This window comes from Impatiens glandulifera, chromosome 1, assembly GCF_907164915.1.
Source record: "Impatiens glandulifera chromosome 1, dImpGla2.1, whole genome shotgun sequence".
Classification (NCBI taxonomy): Eukaryota; Viridiplantae; Streptophyta; class Magnoliopsida; order Ericales; family Balsaminaceae; genus Impatiens; species Impatiens glandulifera.
In genome coordinates this window covers 29,617,798-29,636,160 of record NC_061862.1, presented here as the reverse complement: position 1 = coordinate 29,636,160, position 18,363 = coordinate 29,617,798, and the positions used below count along the sequence as shown (strand labels likewise).

General features: G+C 35.8%; 2 protein-coding genes across 2 annotated transcripts; both read left to right on the top strand.

The window, feature by feature from the left end:
• Nucleotides 1–212: 212 nt before the first annotated feature.
• LOC124921429 (nuclear pore complex protein NUP214) lies at nt 213–13,808 on the top strand. The gene is made up of 17 exons (XM_047462092.1): nt 213–590; nt 713–921; nt 1,544–1,712; nt 2,530–2,676; nt 3,662–3,786; nt 4,336–4,448; nt 5,534–5,673; nt 5,925–6,087; nt 6,222–7,254; nt 8,056–8,208; nt 9,143–9,200; nt 9,354–9,487; nt 9,564–9,673; nt 10,029–10,371; nt 11,130–11,319; nt 11,411–13,381; nt 13,503–13,808. Exons 1-17 carry the CDS (start codon nt 380–382, stop codon nt 13,628–13,630), a joined length of 5,397 nt encoding a protein of 1,798 aa, XP_047318048.1. The 5' UTR covers nt 213–379; the 3' UTR covers nt 13,631–13,808.
• Nucleotides 13,809–14,306: 498 nt separating this feature from the next.
• LOC124920641 lies at nt 14,307–17,883 on the top strand. Its single transcript, XM_047461175.1, has 5 exons — nt 14,307–14,861; nt 14,950–15,143; nt 16,777–17,086; nt 17,180–17,287; nt 17,709–17,883. Exons 1-5 carry the CDS (start codon nt 14,766–14,768, stop codon nt 17,739–17,741), a joined length of 741 nt encoding a protein of 246 aa, XP_047317131.1. The 5' UTR covers nt 14,307–14,765; the 3' UTR covers nt 17,742–17,883.
• Nucleotides 17,884–18,363: the final 480 nt, after the last annotated feature.

Below are 18,363 nucleotides of genomic sequence, written 5' to 3'. Positions count from 1 at the left end.
TAAAAACACTTACTAACATTAAAAAAAAAATATTTTAATAACATTTATTATGTTTATTTTAAATTTTAATATTAAGTTTATAATTCTAAAAAACATTTAGTAACATTAGAAAAATAAATAAATAAATACATATTAGGTATAAATAAATAAATTAATTAAAATTTCCGACTGAATTCATATACTATTATGTCCGCAACCCGCCACATCTGGTCGTCATTTTTCCGGCTGAGTTCATACTTTTCTTCACAAGCGGCGTGAATACTCAGCGGCAGTACTCTTCTTCGTCTGCCTCTATCATCACTACCCCTCTTACGGACGGACGAACATTCATCAGGTCCACTGAACAAACGGAATCTCTATCTTCAACGAACTACTTAAAATGGTGGAGAATGATTGTGGTACTACCGTTCATTTGGAGGAGGATGTGGAAGGACCCAGAATAGTATTTGGAGACTACTACTTCGTAGAAATTGGGGAATCTGTTCCTATCAGATTTGGGGACGGCCCTGAGTTCGATAACCAGACGGCTCCATATCAACCTTTAGTTGTTTCCGAGCAACTGGGTCTCCTTTTTGTCGCCCATTCCTCTGGTCAGTCAGCTATTTGTTCGGTTCCATATCATCTATAGTAAAAAATGGCACTTTATTTAATTTATGTAGCAATTCCCCTTCCTTAGTTTTTTAGTCTCATTTACTCATGTTTTCTGTTATAGGATTTTGTGTTGCGAAAACTAAGGATGTTGTGGAATCAGCCAAGGAGAGGTCTGATAAAGGGAGTGGCTCATCCATACAGGATTTGAGTATTGTGGATGTGAACATTGGGAAGGTGCACATATTAGCTTTGTCAGCTGATTCTTCTAATCTTGCTGCCTGCGTTGGTGGTGAAGTTCATTTATTTTCAGTTAGCTCTCTACTCGACAAGGTGAGTGTTTTCAAGTATGCAGTCTAGTGTTGCATAATCATGAACTTATAAAAAGAGTTTTTTTGTAACAAGGGCTTTAGTCACCAATGATGGGACCTTTGGATAGCTTCACTAGGCCTTCAAGCTGAAGGTTCTGAATGATTTAGTTTCATTTTGTTCTCTTCAAGTCTGAAAATCTCGTTAAGATTTTGATTAGAAACTCATTTATCATAAATCTGACCTGTGAATCACCTGTCTTCCTTATTGACAAAGGGTTTAGTTCAGTTGTCTTATCTTCAATTCCTTAATTACGTTTCTCATAAGCCTCTGCTATGACTGAAGGAATCAAATAAGTTTTCTTCTTAGTTCTTCTCACATATATAAATAGATGGTATATTTGATTGAGTTTAGTTTTGCACTATTAGGACCTAAACCCCTTGTGGGCTAATGAACATTTCATGAAAACTAACATGTAGACTATTTTGAGCTGAGGAGTTTTAGATGATCCAATGTGCACAATGTTATAATAAAAGACTTAAAAGTGAAGGGTTCCAGTTAAGAATCTTCTTGAAGTTAGAGCAGTATCTCAGGGATATGTTACAGTGAGTTTCTTAACAGTTATATTTTCATATTGCCATCACAGGTGCAAAAACCACTTCTCTCTTTGTCGCTTGACGATTCAAGCTGCATCAAGAACATGCGATGGACTAAGAAACTGGAGCATTCCTACATTATTCTTACCAATAACGGGAAGCTGTACCATGGGGTTGGTTTGAACCCACTTAAGCATGTGATGGATGATGTTGATGCTGGTTAGTTCTTATACATCATTCTCAATTTGATTGACATATAGTATACATATTATTATTCATATGATGAAGCCTGTTTTTCACACAATTGTCACTTTACCCAGTTCTAAATCTGGACCTGTAGTTGTGTGTGATCTTTAGATTTGAAAATAGTCTCATTTACGCTACTTGGGTTGTTGAGGCTTTTAGAGACTCGCGCATGACATTGTTATACTGTACGCACATGCCAAGTATAAAGGCTGCTTGAAGTAAGAAATATGATGGTTGATGAAAGATTAATGACCAAAGATGTGGCATAACTTAGGGAGAGATGCCCCTTTTGGAGTTTCTTTCAAATGCTTTTAGATAATGAGTGCTTATTTTTTTTAATACTTCCTATGCACACTAACATAATTGATAGGTCTTGTTGTTCAATATAAAAGACTTAAAAACCAAGATGATCAGATTCTTCAAAAACACAATCCATTTATCGACTTGTGATTGTTTAGTGATGGATCATCAAATGATTATCCAAGTTATATTTAGGCGGAAGTTGAGGTAAATTGTTATAACTTATAAATTCAGTTATATTATGGTTTTGAATACCCACTAGTTGCATATATCCCGATCTATTTGTCTTCTGCAAGAGAAGTGTGTTGCACCTTGCCACCCATGCCACAACCAATACATTCCTCATTTGGTAATGACCGCCACTCCTATGGACCTAGGTTTGATTACAGATATAAGATCCGAAGCAATACTATTTTTTATTTGTCCTTAGTATTATTTTGTAGTAGTTTTTGTTTATGTTTCATTGACTACTTTTATTTCTTCGGTTCAGTTGAATGGAGCACAAAAGGAAATTTCATTGCTGTGGCAAGGAAGGATAAGCTTTGTATCTTGACATCAACATTCAAGGCTAAGTTTAATATGTCACTATCATTCAAATCATGGATTGGTGATCTGGATACAAGCTGCATCATAAAAGGTAGTTACTCATGTATGGTTGTTAATGTTTGGAATTAAAGCACTTTACAAGTTTCTTGTTTAACATAATGACATTTTGTAGAAAATCTAATTGTCTGTTTCTCAGAAATTTATATGCTTAACTTTATCGTCTTCTTCTTAACAAGGGTCTATTTTCTTTGTCCTGATCAAGTATATGAAGGAAGCACAACTCATTTTAGCTAGGAGTCTATTCACCTTTTTTTTGTCCTCAGATGTGCTTGAGATAGCGTTCAGGTTTAGCTAATATCATAATTGATTGCCAAAAGCCGATCATAAAGAGAAGAAACATGAAGGATGTGATCAAACAGCTTTATCATGAAAGCAAGTTAATTGACAATAAATGACTCATCATCAAGGAAGCTAAAGTTATTATTTGTGATCTCCAAGCGAGTTTGCTACAAAACCAGCCATTTGGCTATGGAAATATCAATAAATGAAAACAAAAGCATCATATAAGGAATAATGCTTGAGCACCATGCGATCAAAAGCTCAGGAAGAATTTCTTTCCCCCTCCTCTAGTTCACTATATATGCAGAGGGATCACGTCTTTACTCCTATCAGGGTGACCCCTCTCTCCTGCAAAGTCAAGAGGAGCTCTTACATTCTTTGGACATTCCTATTCCACCAGAATATGAAGAAAGTAGACATATACCTGTACTTTGTGTGCATAATGTGAATAGAAGTTTCAAGTACATTTTTATTGTCATACACCATTTTCATGATCTACACGAAGAATGACCTTTTTGTTATGTGTAAGTGTCTACTTATAGTGTATATACATCAAGGTGAAAGCCATCCTCCTTCATCTTTCACATTTTCCTCTAACTTCATTGAAAAATGTTTTTGTGGGTTAAACTTCAAAGTGTTCTATAATTTTCTCAAATGTCTTATTCCATATTTTTGTTGCTCCAATTAATGTACATAGTTTTAAGGCTTTTTATTGAACTAATTTCTTGTTGTTTCAGTGGATTCTATCAGTTGGGTTCGTCCAGATTGTATAGTTCTAGGATGCTTTCAACTTGGTCAGGATGGCAGTGAGGAAAATTATCTGATCCAAGTCATCAACAGTAAAACTGGAAGAATTACAGATGTTAGTCCGTAATCCTTAAAATTAAATTCCATTAAAGTTGTTTTTAATGCTGTATTTGCCACTGACCTTTTCATTTATTAAATAAGGTTCGACCGACCCCCCTTCCCCCCCAACATTTATGGTTGGATCCTTATGTTCTAGAGAATATTAAGGGTTTGATGTCATTAGATTTGAGTTGTATTAATCTTAGAAAACGTGATAGCTATTTACCAGATTGATAAAAGTGGTATTTATTAAATGTATTATAATGAAATAAATATTGAGTATGCATCTATGCCTTGTATCAATGCGATTCATATTATTTATGGACTTCTAGCATTCATTCCCCCAAGATCTTGACAAATTCTTTTTAGTGTTGGCATTTGTTCATGTATATAAAAGTTAGTTGTAAGAAAACTGCTTCATGCATATTCATATCACTAAGTGGATGATGAGCTCATCTAATTTGTAATGAACTGTTTATTGAAGAATATTTACTACTGTTTCTACTTCATGATATTGCAGTTCTTGTTCTCTTACCTGCATATTTTTCACATTTTGTTCCTCTAGACCTCTTTGAAGCCAACTGCATTTTCCTTCAGTGATGTCTTTGAAGTTATCATTGAAGATATACTCCCTTGTGGAAGTGGACCATATATGCACTTCGCTTACTTAGATCAATGGTATGTAAGCTTGTAAATCAGGTTTGGTATTTATTGTATTCTTTATTTCTTGCTGGCTTCATTCTCGTACTAGAGTTACTTGTGTTATGTAAAAACTATCCCCTCTACTGCTTCTTTCTCATAGCATTGTTTTGATCTCCATAGGATCAAACACGTGCTCCAGAAATTTCCACTTTTTCCCTTTTGAAGGTTTTAGACCTCCATGTCATATTGTTTTGACTTGTGCAGTTTCCACATTCCAGCCATGTCTGATACTAATGGGAGTGGCCCCTGATATGGCCCTTGGACTAGGTCAATGGAGTTGTGCTATGTCTATTAGCTGTCTTCTAACTGACCATGGCCCCAAGTTTCTTTTACTTTTTCCTTAAGTTTTGTAACTTTTATTGTAACAAACTTTATTGTCATTACATGTACTATACATCTCTCAAAATCCTATTTCTTTTTTACTCTGACCACTTTTCTTCTCTTTTAGATTAGTAGTTATTCATGCTTTTGAGAGAACACATCATGTGTGAGACCATAAGAATTCAAGTTCCTATGGATAGCCATTTCATGTTTATAACCCTTAGCTTCAAGTTCCAAGAAAAAACAAACTTCATGTGTAAGATCATCTCTATACGTTTATGTCCTGGAGATCCATCAGACTCCAAATATGGAGGTCCCTTATCCACCTCTCATTCTTCAGTGCAATAAAATGTAACATAAAAATTCCTTCCCTGTTAGAGAGTTAACACAACTTGAACTTTCTTCATATCTTTTATCTCGCTTCTGAATAGACAAATCCTTGAACATCAAGTTTTCTTTGTAACTTTTATGCTACCTTAACCCATATTGGACTTGAATTTAACCTACAAGCCTTCATTAGACCTTGTGACTGAATATTAACCAAATCCACCTGGTAGTAGAGTTATCTGCTCTAGCGAATGCTTTTCCTCTTTTGAGTACTTGTGCAAACATAAAAATTAGCTTGCATAAGTTCTTGAACAAATTTTATGATGTTTCTAAAGTTAGTTCTGATGTCCTGGTGCTTCAGTAATTTCCTGCAGGACCTATAGAATTGATTGCTTACATTTTGCTAATGGCAGGGAGCTAGCACTTACTGCTAATCGCAAGAATACAGATCATCATGTTGTTTTATTGGGGTGGTCTCAAGATAATGAGACGATGGAACCTGCAGTAATCGACATTCCAAGAGAGACCATGGTTCCGAAGATTGAGTATCAAGGTGCCTAGCCAAGATTGGCTTGCTTTTGATTAATCAACTAGTTAGTAATGTTCCATTTACTTTCCACATTTATTTTTGTGTGTAATGTTATTATTTAAATCTGTGATAGATCTAATTGATGCTGTATGTAGCTTATAATTCCTAATTTCTGTAGACTATCTTAAACAACACATCTATCACTGCTAGATATGTTTTCTTACCATTTAGTTGTCTTGAGTACTCTCATTGTTCAATACCTCTTTTTGTTTCAGAAAACGACGATGAGAATATGGTATTGGGTCTGTGTGTGGACAGGGTTTCCCATGATGAGAAAATTGAGGTAAAGATTGGAGACGAATATAAGGAAATTTCACCTGAATGCATCCTTATGTGTCTTTCATCAGAGGGAAAGCTTGTTATGTACAATGTGGCAAGGTGTGAAAGTTGGTTATGTTTTTTTTTATTGTTTTTTTCAATTTTCCATTGTCTCAGACATCTATAAGCTTGTTTAATTTGTTCTGGAATTTTCTCTGCTAAAAAAATAGCAAAATTTAACCATTTTTTTACAGTGTCTCGGGAGCTTCACATCGGCACAAGGTTGTGTTTGATGAGGAAGAGGACAATAGTACATCAATTAACCACGAAGATGAAAAAACTATGCTAGAAGTAGATGTGAATTCTCAATCCCAAGGAATACATATTAAAGGTGTTTATTCTGAGGGAGGCAGTGAAATTCCTACTATGGTGAATGATCAGACATCTTTGAAGAAGATTGGTGCTGGGGAATCAGCAGATGAAACCTCTTTACTGCAGGAGGTTTCCCTAAAAATGCAGCAAGATGAGAATGTTAAGTTGTTGCACCCTAGTAGTCAGCAAACTGTAAAACTAGAACCAGCATCTGTTAAGAGTTTCGGTGTACAGGGTTCTCGACCATTTTTTGGAAATGAAAGCAAGAAAGATTATCAAACAACCCCTGATTTTAAAACTCCAATTAAGTTACAGCAAGAAGCCCCTGCTAAACAGTTATATCCTAGTGCGCAGCCAACTGTAGAATCATCTTCTGTGCAGACTTCTGGTGCGAAGGGGCCTCAATCTTTGTTTGGAGATTATAATAGGACAGGGGCTCAAAAGTCACCTGGTTTTGGATCCAACCCTGATATTTTGATTGGAAAACCTGTTATTGCTTTGCAAAACCAAGCTGTTCAGAAAAGACCGGAAATTGAATCTAACTTTGGTATATCGTTTAGTGGATCAAATATTGCTCCTTCACTGCCTTCAGCATCTCCACATCCCATTTTTCCAAATTCATTTGCCAATGTACCTTCTAGTTCTGTTCCCAGCACGCGATCTGAAAATTCTGGTATGAGTTTGAGCAGGGCACATCTATCTGGAGGAGGAACTGCACACTTGCAGACAAAAGTTGCTTCTGGAAAAGTTGAGATGGTACCTGCCATGCGTAACTCAAGATTATTACCTGAAGACAATTTAGCATTGGGAAATATTCCAAAGGACAAGTACCACTCTAGCAAAGATAATCAGGGCACCACATTTCCATCAAGGAAGTTGAATGCTGAGCCAAACCTATCCAAAAAGTTCAGCAATGTAATTATTTCATTTTTCTCACTTGTTCTGGCAACTTGTTTTTCATTTAAATTTGACAATTATGTTCTTACTTTTTAGCCTTTCTTCATTCATGTTTTTGCGCATTTCTTATTTGCTGTGCATAACTGTTCTCTTCATATTCTCACTTTTAGCCTATACACAATCAGGTCTTGGGTTGCATTTGTTGTTTGAGTCTGATTTGATGTAAAGCCCCCATATGTGTCAATATCTTATAAAATGCTTCCAAACGGTTTCTTTGTCTCCAAGAAATATGTTTTGTAAACATTGCTAATGTTTTACTTTGCATAGTTTCTGTGTATTTTACTATTTTATAACAATTATGCAAACCAAGACGCAAGGAGTGGGCTACCTTTCTAAATTTTGGAGCTTAAGGGTAGGACTAAGTTTCTATAAGTTTGATATTGCATTGGTGTGTTATTCCAACTGATAGAGTTGAATCCCGATTATCATCTGATTTGAAGCTGATTCATTTAGTGATGATAACTTTGAACATAGAAGTTGGAATTTCGCAGTAAACAAGAAAGCGAGAAAAAAATGGAAATCCTAATAGAAAGGTACCTATAATTTCTATGGAAACATAAACAAGTTCTAGCCATTTATAAAATTCTAGTTGTCTTGGTTCCATGGGTTATAACTTTGAACTGTATCTTGTTATCTGTGCCAATTTGTCTTCTGCATGCAAGGATCTGAAAGTGATTGATTGTACTGTCATGCAATTTGGATCTGAATGTTCGTGGGAATAGAAAGAGTTTCCCTTATTTTTAAATATTTTTTTACTAGGTCGACGATATGGTAAAAGAACTGGATTCCCTTCTAGACTGTATAGAAGGATCAGGTGGTTTCTTGGATTCCTGCACTGCACTTGAGACAAGCATAATTGCAGATCTAGAAAAAGGACTACAAACGCTTTCTAACCGAGTCTCACAGTGGAAGGTTACTTTCTCATTTGATGATATTTTCTAATGTTACAGTGTTTAATATTGTTCATTTCTGCAAGATCTTTGTGCCTTAAATGACATTCCTTTTATCACTTTCATGGTACTTATTTTATTTGTCTTTCCAAGTATAGTTTTCCTTGGTTCCAAATTGGAGATTTGTGGATGTATTATTGTTCCTTTGGGGTCTCCAGGGACTTGAAAGCAGTGTATTATCTGAGGGTTAAGGACATTAGTCTCTCATTTCATCTCTTTGAAGACAACACTGTAGCTAAGAAGCAGGTTCTTGTTGCATTTTTTATAGTGATACCTGACTATTTTTTTTAAAGAGGGTCAACTTTTTTATAGCATTAAAAGATTGTGAATACACAGTGCATTCACTATTTTACAGGAAAGGAAATCAAAGAAAGTTTACAAAACAGAAAAAAAAGATTAAATCCCGAACAAATAAGAAAAGTTCCATCCTGCAATACCCTCCTTTCTTAATCGAGGCGAAAGTTTGTAGGAAGAAACCCCTGAGCCTTTCTCTCCCCACCTGCTTTCTGTGGAACATTTTAATACCTGAAGAGTCTAATAATACCAAATCAGGCCCGAAACATGGACTAAGATGTGAAGGCTTAATGTTGTTATCACTTTGCCTTCCATTCTCTTTATGCATGTTCCTGGCTTCATTCATTTTTCTTTTCAAATATCCAAGTGTTTTGATTCTTAAGGATCTCTAAATCCATTAGACAATAGTGTATCTAAATATTTGAATATTGTTATCTGTCATTCATTTAACAACCCAGTCGCTTGCTCACCACCAGAATTTGGATTGTAAAGTTGCCTTGTCTACATGAAGATCTTTCTATTCTTAGATTCTCTTCATTTCTCTACATTATCTTACTATTAGATATCAACAAAACTTATATGTCAATTCCCTGTCTATGTAGAGTACGATGGATGATCAGGAGGGGAAGATTGAAGTTCTGCTTGATGACACAGTTAGAGGTACTTTTGTAATTATTTGCTACTGGTATTGCTGAAACTGTTGATACCAAGAAGTATTTTGAATCTGCATGTTTATTTGCGACTGAATGTCTGACTTTGTCCAGGATAAACTAATGGTTTATTTTTTCGTTCTTTTTTAAACTTTTTTTCTAGTTTTATCAAGGAAAACTTATATGGAAGGCATTATTAAGCAAGCTGCAGATGCACAATATTGGGACATTTGGAACCGCCAAAAGTTGAGTTCTGAGCTACAGCTAAAACGGAGTAAAATCCAGAAAGTGAATGAGGTTGATAATCATTTCATTTAGTAGATTATCTGTGTGATTCGATATCATACTACTCACTGCTTTCTCCCTTTCCTAGGATTTGACAATTAAACTTGTAGAATTGGAAAGGCATTTTAACACTCTTGAGCTAGAAAGATTTGGTGATAGAAGTGGCCGTCAAGTTAGTCAGAGAGATTCTCCCAGCAGGTAAAGCGAACGTTCTAGGGTTAGAGTTCTTTTTTTTTCCTGCTCAATAATGTGTTATAAAACAAGGTCCATCAGTTCTTGTTAAAATATTATGATTTAAAAGCATTGCGATAAATCAATTAATGTAAGCATTCAATTTTCAAAAAATAAAATATTATTATGTTATGATTGAAGATAATTAGATTTTTATTAGGATATTAGTACTTTATGTTAGAGAGACTATATAATATTATTTATTTATTTTGAAAAAAGAGGCTATATACTATTATTAATATAACTTCTCTTTAGTTTTCTACCATTCCATTTCATCTTTGCTTTACTGTCACTTTTTGCTAATTGGGTGCATTAATTGCAGAAATGTTCAATCCTTACACAGTGCATTAAACACTATGAGCTTACAACTGGCAGCTGCAGAGCAGCTCTCTGAATGCCTCTCTAAACAGATGACTACGTTGCGTATAGAATCACCTCCTCCAAAATGTCAGAATGTGAAAAAGGAGTTGTTTGAATCCATTGGGATTTCTTGCAACAATGCCTCTTTCAGTTCTCCAGATGGGAAAGCTGGTGTTACTCCACTGAACAGTAGACTATCACTGCTTTCATCATCTGTTACTCGTAAGAATGACTCCAGCCATTCAAGTGCTATGAGATCTTCTGATCCCGAGACTGCAAGGAGGAGACGAGATTCACTGGATCAAGTATTATTTACAAATCTCAATTTCCTTCTTTTTTTTTTTCATATTAATCTTCCTTCTCATATATCCAAACATTGATGTGCATTTCATGATTTCTCATGCCACAGAAATGGAAAACAATCTATCATTTTCTTGTTATTATGTTTATTTCTAGGATTTGATTCTTAAGAGGGTGGGAGCAGTATTGCAGTACAAACATTAAATATGACTATTATTTACTACAGTGGTCCTGACTTGTTCTTTTTTCTTAAGGTCAACTTTTATTTTAAAATAGGCATGACCTCTAGGTTCATTCACAATTTACAAACAAAGAGAAGCAAGGGAAAAGAAAACAGATAACAGAAATGCCAAAAGGTTATAAGACCTTGTTTGATTTAGTATTTTTCTTGAAAAAAACACTGTTTTATGAAAAAGTGGACTATTTAGGGTTATTTGGGTTAAATGATCATATATCCTTTATAATATTTAAAATGTTATAAAAATAAAATAAGGGTATTTAGTATTTTTTTGATGATTTGAACAATTTGATTGATCAAGTGATTGATGATGAGATAAGGGGTAACTTGATTTAAATTCAAATAACCCATCATCAAACAAGGCCCAAATTCCTATCATCTCAAAGAAGTCTCATCCTTGTTTACTATTGTAGAGTATTGCTTACTAGAGTTTTGGAAGATTAGTTCATGTGTTTAACCATTGTGTTCAGGAATTTGACCTATATTTTTCACATTTATAGTGTTTCTTGTGCATACTTTATGTAGAGTTGGAGTAGCTTTGAGCCTCCAAGAACAACAGTCAAACGGATGGTTTTGCATGATGACAACCAGAAGGGGACAGCAGATAGATTATCATTATTGATGCATGAGCCACACAAGTCATCAAGACTTGGTCGTTCAGAGCAACGAAGAACCACCCCAGCCTCTCCAAATCAATTTCAGTCAGCTGCACCAAGTGAGCAACAAACTTGTAATGATTTTAGTTTCATGATAAATCCATTTTGAGAAAAGAAATTCTAAATAACTTTGCTTCTTTTTTTTTGCAGGCTTATTACAGTATAAGGAGTTGCGGCATGCATCAGAATCTCTTGAACCATCTCCTAAAATGAGAGTGCCTTCTAATATTGACTCTTCTGCAAGTGCTCCTCTATCAACTCCCCAATCTGAAGCTTTTGCCATCAATCGAAGACCTGGAAGATCTGGTTTCTTTCTGACTCCAGACAAGTCAAACTCCCAATTAACCTCTGTTGTTGGTCCTGATTTAGTTTCAATCAACAAGTCTAATCAGGCACCCTCATTTCCTCAGAGATCAGATGAACAGAAATTTCAAATGACCAGGAAATTTGATGAAATATTAGAATCAAATGAAGAAGCAACTTCTCTTGGTAAATCTACAGTTGGTAGTGTGAAGCAAAACAGTTTTATCACCCAAACCTCATTATCAGAAACTCGGAAGAATATGGAGTCTCCATTTTCACATTCAGTCATTGCCAATAATGCTATTCCAAGCCTGAAACCACAAATTTCGCAGCCGAATACCATATCCGCTAGCAAAAATAAGGATGATGCTAGTGTGACATCATCATCATCATCTCCACAAGTCCATTCATTATTCTCTTCCTCATCAGCTCCCTCGGCTTCTTCCCTAGGGCCATCTTTCGGAAAATTTCCGACTATTTCTGGAGCCAGTTCAGGTGGTGCTCAAACATCATTGCTTTCACAGCCATCGGTTACTTCCACTCCACTTGCAAAAACAGTGGGTGTAACCTCCCTCGTTTCTTCCATCAACATTCCAACTGAACCTCCTAAGGGAACAAGTCAAGAAAAAGACAACAAGAACTTGTTGAAAGATTTGATTCCACCATCAAGCTCTTCCGCTCTGGTTCCACCATCAAGCTCTTCCGCTCTGGTTCCACCATCAAGATCTTCCGCTCCGGTTCCACCAACAAGCTCTTCCGCTCCGGTTCCACCAACAAGCTCTTCCGCTCCGGTTCCACCAACAAGCTCTTCCGCTCTGGTTCCACCTATCCAGAAACCTGAGCCTTCAAAGCCGAGTTTCAACAGCTTTTCGATTCCTCAATCTGTTTCTGCTGTTGATTCTAAACCAGAACAGCCGCAAGCTATAGCTTTCCAATCTCCAGCATTTTCCTTGAAATCTGGGTTTGGTACTGATGGAAAGAATTTAAGTTCAGAAACTGCAGTCACCCATGAAGACGAGATGGAGGAGGAAGCTCCAGAGACAAATCAAGCAAATGAAATGAATTTGTCGAGTCTAAGTGGTTTTGGTTTTGGGCTTGGTTCTGGTTCTTCTCCCAACCTTGCTGCATCAAAACCAAATCCCTTTGGTGTTACACCTGGGTCTACTACTCCGACAAGCAGTCAATTTACTATGACAGTTCCTAGTGGAGAGCTGTTTCGACCTGCATCATTTAGCTTTCAATCTCCACAGCCTTCTCAGCCAATGGGCTTTGGTCAATTTGGATCTGGAGCCTCGCTGCAACCTTCGTCTGGTGGGGGATTTGGCCAGTCGGCGCAAATTGGATCTGGCATCTCACCACAACTGTCATCTGGTGGGGGATTTGGTCAGCCATCACAAATTGGATCTGGTCAGCAAGCTTTGGGGTCGGTTCTCGGTTCTTTTGGGCAGTCGAGACAACTTGGTGGCTTACCTGGAGGATCAAGTCCTGTTTCTGGTTTTGGTGGTGGTGGTGGGTTCGGCAGCGGTCCTTCAACCGCCACACCCACAGGTGGCTTTGGTGGTATGGCTTCTGGTGGTGTTGGTGGCGGATTTGCTAATCTTGCTTCTTCTGGTGGTGGCGGATTTGCTAACCTTGCTTCTTCTGGTGGTGGCGGATTTGCTAACCTTGCTTCTTCTGGTGGTGGCGGATTTGCTAATCTTACTTCCGGTGGTGGTGGATTTGCTAACATTGCTTCTAGTGGTGGCGGTGGCGGCAACGGATTTGCTAATCTTGCTTCTTCTGGTGGTGGGGGCGGCGGATTTGCAGGTGCTGGGGCAGGTGAGATTTTTAATGTTTTTTTTTTATGGCTAAGTTTAATTTTAAAATGTGAGATTCTAAACACTAAGAAGTGTTTTGAAATGAAGTCAATATTATCTTATGTTTTAACATAAAATTATAGGTGGAGGATTTGGTGCTTTTGGCAACCCACAACAACAACCAAGCGCTGGTTTCTCTTCTTTTGGTAGCAACAATGCTGCTGCAGGTGGTGGAGCTCCATCTTCACTCTTCACCCAGATCAGGAAATAGTTTTTTATTTATTCACCAATTGTAATCATCTATCTTTACATGAGACAGCTGCTACCTCTGTTTGTGTATTAGAGAAAAACATTTATCTTTTGTTTCAAGAACTCACTTCAGTTGTTGTGTCATCCTCCTTTTTCAAATGATTGCATTACCAATAGATATGTTATGTTCCATTAACTGATATACCCGTCCAACATGTCCAAACTGTCATTTTACACTCAAATTAAAAAATGTGGTCACTAGGTGTAATCTGCAAATCCATTTAACTAGGCAAACCTATTTAACCAGACACAACTTGTTTAACTAGGCAAACCTATTTAACCAGACACAACTTGTTGTCTGACGGGTTCGAACTTAGACTTTTGTTGTCGTTAGGCTAGATGAGGTGATATTTTATATTCAAATTTATCAAATAACCCAAGAATCTCAAACTAAAATAACTCAATAATTTCGTTAAAAAGTTACAATTTCTTTGACACATTTAAAAAGAAGAAGATGAAATTTGAAAGAATTAAATGTCCTTGTTTTATGGGTTCAATTCAAAGATCCTTAATGTATTATTAACATCCATCCACATTGCGTAACTTACAGCTAGCTTCTGCAAGCATTTGCATATTGATTATTGTTTAAACTTCTGACAAAGGAAGACTTGGTCAATTTGAATTGAAGGAGGGCCAGCCGACGAGAGAAAGAAAGGGATCGATCGATCATATTCATCAATCTTCTTTCTCAGCTCTCTTTTGGCTCACTATACTTTAAGAAAACGAAGTCAAAGATTAATTATTAAATAAAGGGTGAAGAAAAGAAGAACCCTTTTCTTTCTCTCTCTCTAATTCATTGATTTGCCTTGAGACTCTACGATCAGCCACAGGTTATAAATATCACGAGTGATGATGGGTAAAAGAAACTGAAAGCAAATGGAGGAGAAATCTGTGATAACTTATGATAGAGACTTCGGGCGGCAATAAGCAGAAGACTATCCCGCTCATTTTAAACCGCTGTTCTGGTACTGGTATCAATGTAGACGTTTCTCTTTACCCTTTACCCGCTTTCTCTCTACGTATCTCGGCAATCTTGAATTCTTCCGCTTTGGAAGCTCGCTTTTCGATCTGGGTATTCTATTAGGGGATTCGGGTATATGATGCTTTGTTCTGATTTAAGAAATCGGATACACTCATGGCTTCGCGATTATGATAGGATTCAATCCCTTGCCGTGATTCTCATTTACATTCAAGTATGTTTCCCTCTCTTTATCTATCCCTCAAAATACCTTTGTTTACCTTTCGTCTATGAGTCTGATTACTGTTTTTTTCTTTTTAAAGATTGGTTGTGCATTGGTTGGATCTCTGGGAGCATTGTACAACGGAGTTTTGTTGATAAATTTGTCAATTGGACTGTTTGCACTGGTTGCAATTGAAAGTAGCAGTCAAAGCCTTTCAAGGGCCTATGCTGTCCTTCTATTCTTTTCCATCATAATTGATATCTTCTGGTTCACGCTCTTTACTCATGAGATTTGGTGAGTTCCCTTAGCTCTCGAATAATTTTAAAGGTGTTTATGTTCTTTATTTCCCTTTGTTCTCAACATAGTCCCAGTAGAATCATAGAGAGAATTCCTGATGTTCTCAACATGATGCTGCAACTTGCATGATTTCTGATGAGATTTATTGCCTTTTATTTCTCATCTGAAAAGTGGCAGTTTCCTTGCCTGTTCATAAGCACTAAAGCCGTAATCCTCAGGTCCTTATCATTGCTGTTGTCAATAATCTAAAATGCCATTGTTATTTGCCATCCAATGTAGATAACAGTGACAGTCCTATGTTTGAAATTTGGTGTGTAGCTGCTTTAGCAACAAATCATTCCTTATTTGGATATTCAATGATCATACAATTACTAATTGATAGATGTTTGAAATTGGACAAATTGGCATCCCTTGTAGTTTGCATGATATACACAACTTTGCATGTATTTGAGTTTCAAACCCATATATATTTTCTTAAATGAATAAGATCAAGCCTAGTGAGCGCGCTAAGTACATGAATCTTCCAACTTTAGTTCCTCTCTTTTATGAACATGTACTTGACTGGGTTCATCTATTAATTTCAGACCTTATAAAAGATTTAATACCTAATTTCTTTTGAGATAAGAATAACCCATCTTCTAATTGAGACACTTCAATCTCAAGAAAGTATTTAAGGAGACCTTCTTGATCGGGCTTTTCTTTCGTTAGTTTTGTTTCTGTAACAATCAGGTCATCAACATAGACAACTAGAGTTGTATCCTTATCATGCTGATTTTCAGGAACAACATAACGTTTGATCTGAATTGATTTGATTGTAGCCAAACAATTTCATCGGTTTGGTGAACCTTCCAAACCATGTTATCTATTCGGTGATAGTTTTAACTCGTACAAAGACTTATTTAACCTGCACACTTTATGATTTTGATTCTTCTTTACCATTCATCTAGAAAAGCATCCATATATATTTCTTATGTTAATTCTGTGTAGAAAAGCATTCTTCACAGCAAATTGTTGTAATGGTTAGTTGAGGTTTGTAGCTAGAGACAAACACGAACCCCGTTGATTTTGGCTACTATTGAAAAAGTCTTTGGGTAGTCAATCCCATACATTTGAGTGTATCATTTGTCTACAAGTCTAGCCTTGAACCTCTCAATATTTCCATCTGCCTTATACTCTACAGTATAGATCCATCAACATCCAACTAATTTTTTATCTTAGTAGTAGATCTACGAATCCCATGTCTCATTTTTTCTCTAAGGATTTCATTTCTTCATTCATGGCAGTTTTCCATTTTGGAAGAACTAAAGCTTCCTGCAAACTGTTAGGAATAGGTTTATTCATAAAGGACTTATTTGATTCGGATAAGCGATGATAAGACACCTAAATACTAACAGGATTCGCTATTTATGGCACCGGAATCAATTATTGATTTGCTATTTATAATAGGTGCATAAATATTTAAAACTTTACCATGATCCTTAGTGACAATGAAGACATTTGAGGTCTCACGTTCCTTTCGTTGTGCCATATTCTTTTAGAGGCTAAAGATGTCTGATTTCAAATATCACAGTCAATTTTAGTTTTCAGAGAACGAGTGATCACCAACTATGTCATTGTTTCTATGTTTCAGGAATATCTCTTCGGAGACGTATGGGCCATTTGCGATATTATCAGTGAAGCTGACCTTATCAATGCAGATTGTTGGATTCTGTGTGAGATTGAGTTCGTCGTTTCTATGGGTTCAAATGTACAGATTGGGTGTTTCTTATGTAGATCGAGATGCATATTTTGATGCCCGAAATAGTTTTCTTAGTCCTACAACTCATGCTATAGCTAGACATACCTCTGGTTCAGATGATGCTCTTGGAGGCTCTATCTATGATCCAGGATATTACTCTTCCCTCTTTGAAGATGGTGTTCAAAATGTTCATTCTTGCGGGGTATGACAGATAGATTTACTAAAACACAATCATTTTGATAACAAATTTCCTGTTTCCTTTTTAACGAGGGTATTGATTTCTGGCATATCTTAGGGTTGCATTAATGGGGTCAATGAGGGACTGTCTTCTGTCTCTAGTGGTGAAGGTTCTTCTTCTCAAAGGAAGCCGCCACGCTTGGGCAAATCTCCTCTTGGTAATGATGTAAGTATATTATATAGCATCATTCCACTTTTTTTTTAGCTTTTAAATTAGCATTTGAGAAATGGAATACATATTGAGAGTTTTGAATTGGACAGGTTTATCAAAATTGATCATTTTTCTCCTGTTTAGTTTATCTGCTGGGGTGATACTGGTTACATTCTTTCATGTTAATAATTAATTGATTGTTGGTTATTAGGATATTGGACTAAAAACTGATCAGTTTAGTTCAGTTCAGTTCTTGCATAAGTACTTAATCAGCCTTATTCAGTTATTTATTAGGGAAAAAGTATAGGAAATTCGAGTTTTTTGGTAACTGTAAGGATTGCAAATGGAAATCGGGTTATCTTTGTCAGTCTTTGTCGCATATAACACAATATATAGATCCTCATTCTTACTGATCATCTTTCTTTAATTGTTTCAGGAGAATCCATTTGATAAGTTTCAGAGTGTTTGAGATGAAGATAAAATTTGCCTTCTTTTTAAACCATTTATAGTTGTATTTATTGAAGATTATTATTCATTATTATTATTATTATTATTGCTAAACATAGCCAATTTTTATCAGGAATTCCAATGAAAAGGCAGAGCTTTGTACATATTAACTTTGTTTTAGTACATCTATTATTTGTTTTAAAATTAGAGATACCAAATATTTTGAGGATTAATAAATAAATATAAAAACTCCAGACATTATCATAATTCATAACCATATTACAAGTTGATCCTAAATAGAATATCAGGAGCTATAACAAAACATCATGCTCATTTAAAATAACTACATGAGGACAGTGCACATATTAAGAGATTGTTTGATCTTGGATTTTTAGTATTTTATAAAAAAAAAATATTGTTATTGATAAAAGAAATTTAAGGTTATTTGGGAATGATGTATGATGAATTATTAAAATGTTTTTATATTTATAATATAAATTTTCTGAAAGTAAATTAAATATATTTTGGTTAATTATTTAAGTAATTTTAAAAATATAACTCACGTTTAATTATCCACAGTTGCACTTTAATTAACTCACTTTTTAACTATTGCACTTTATACAATTTACTTTCAAATGAATTTA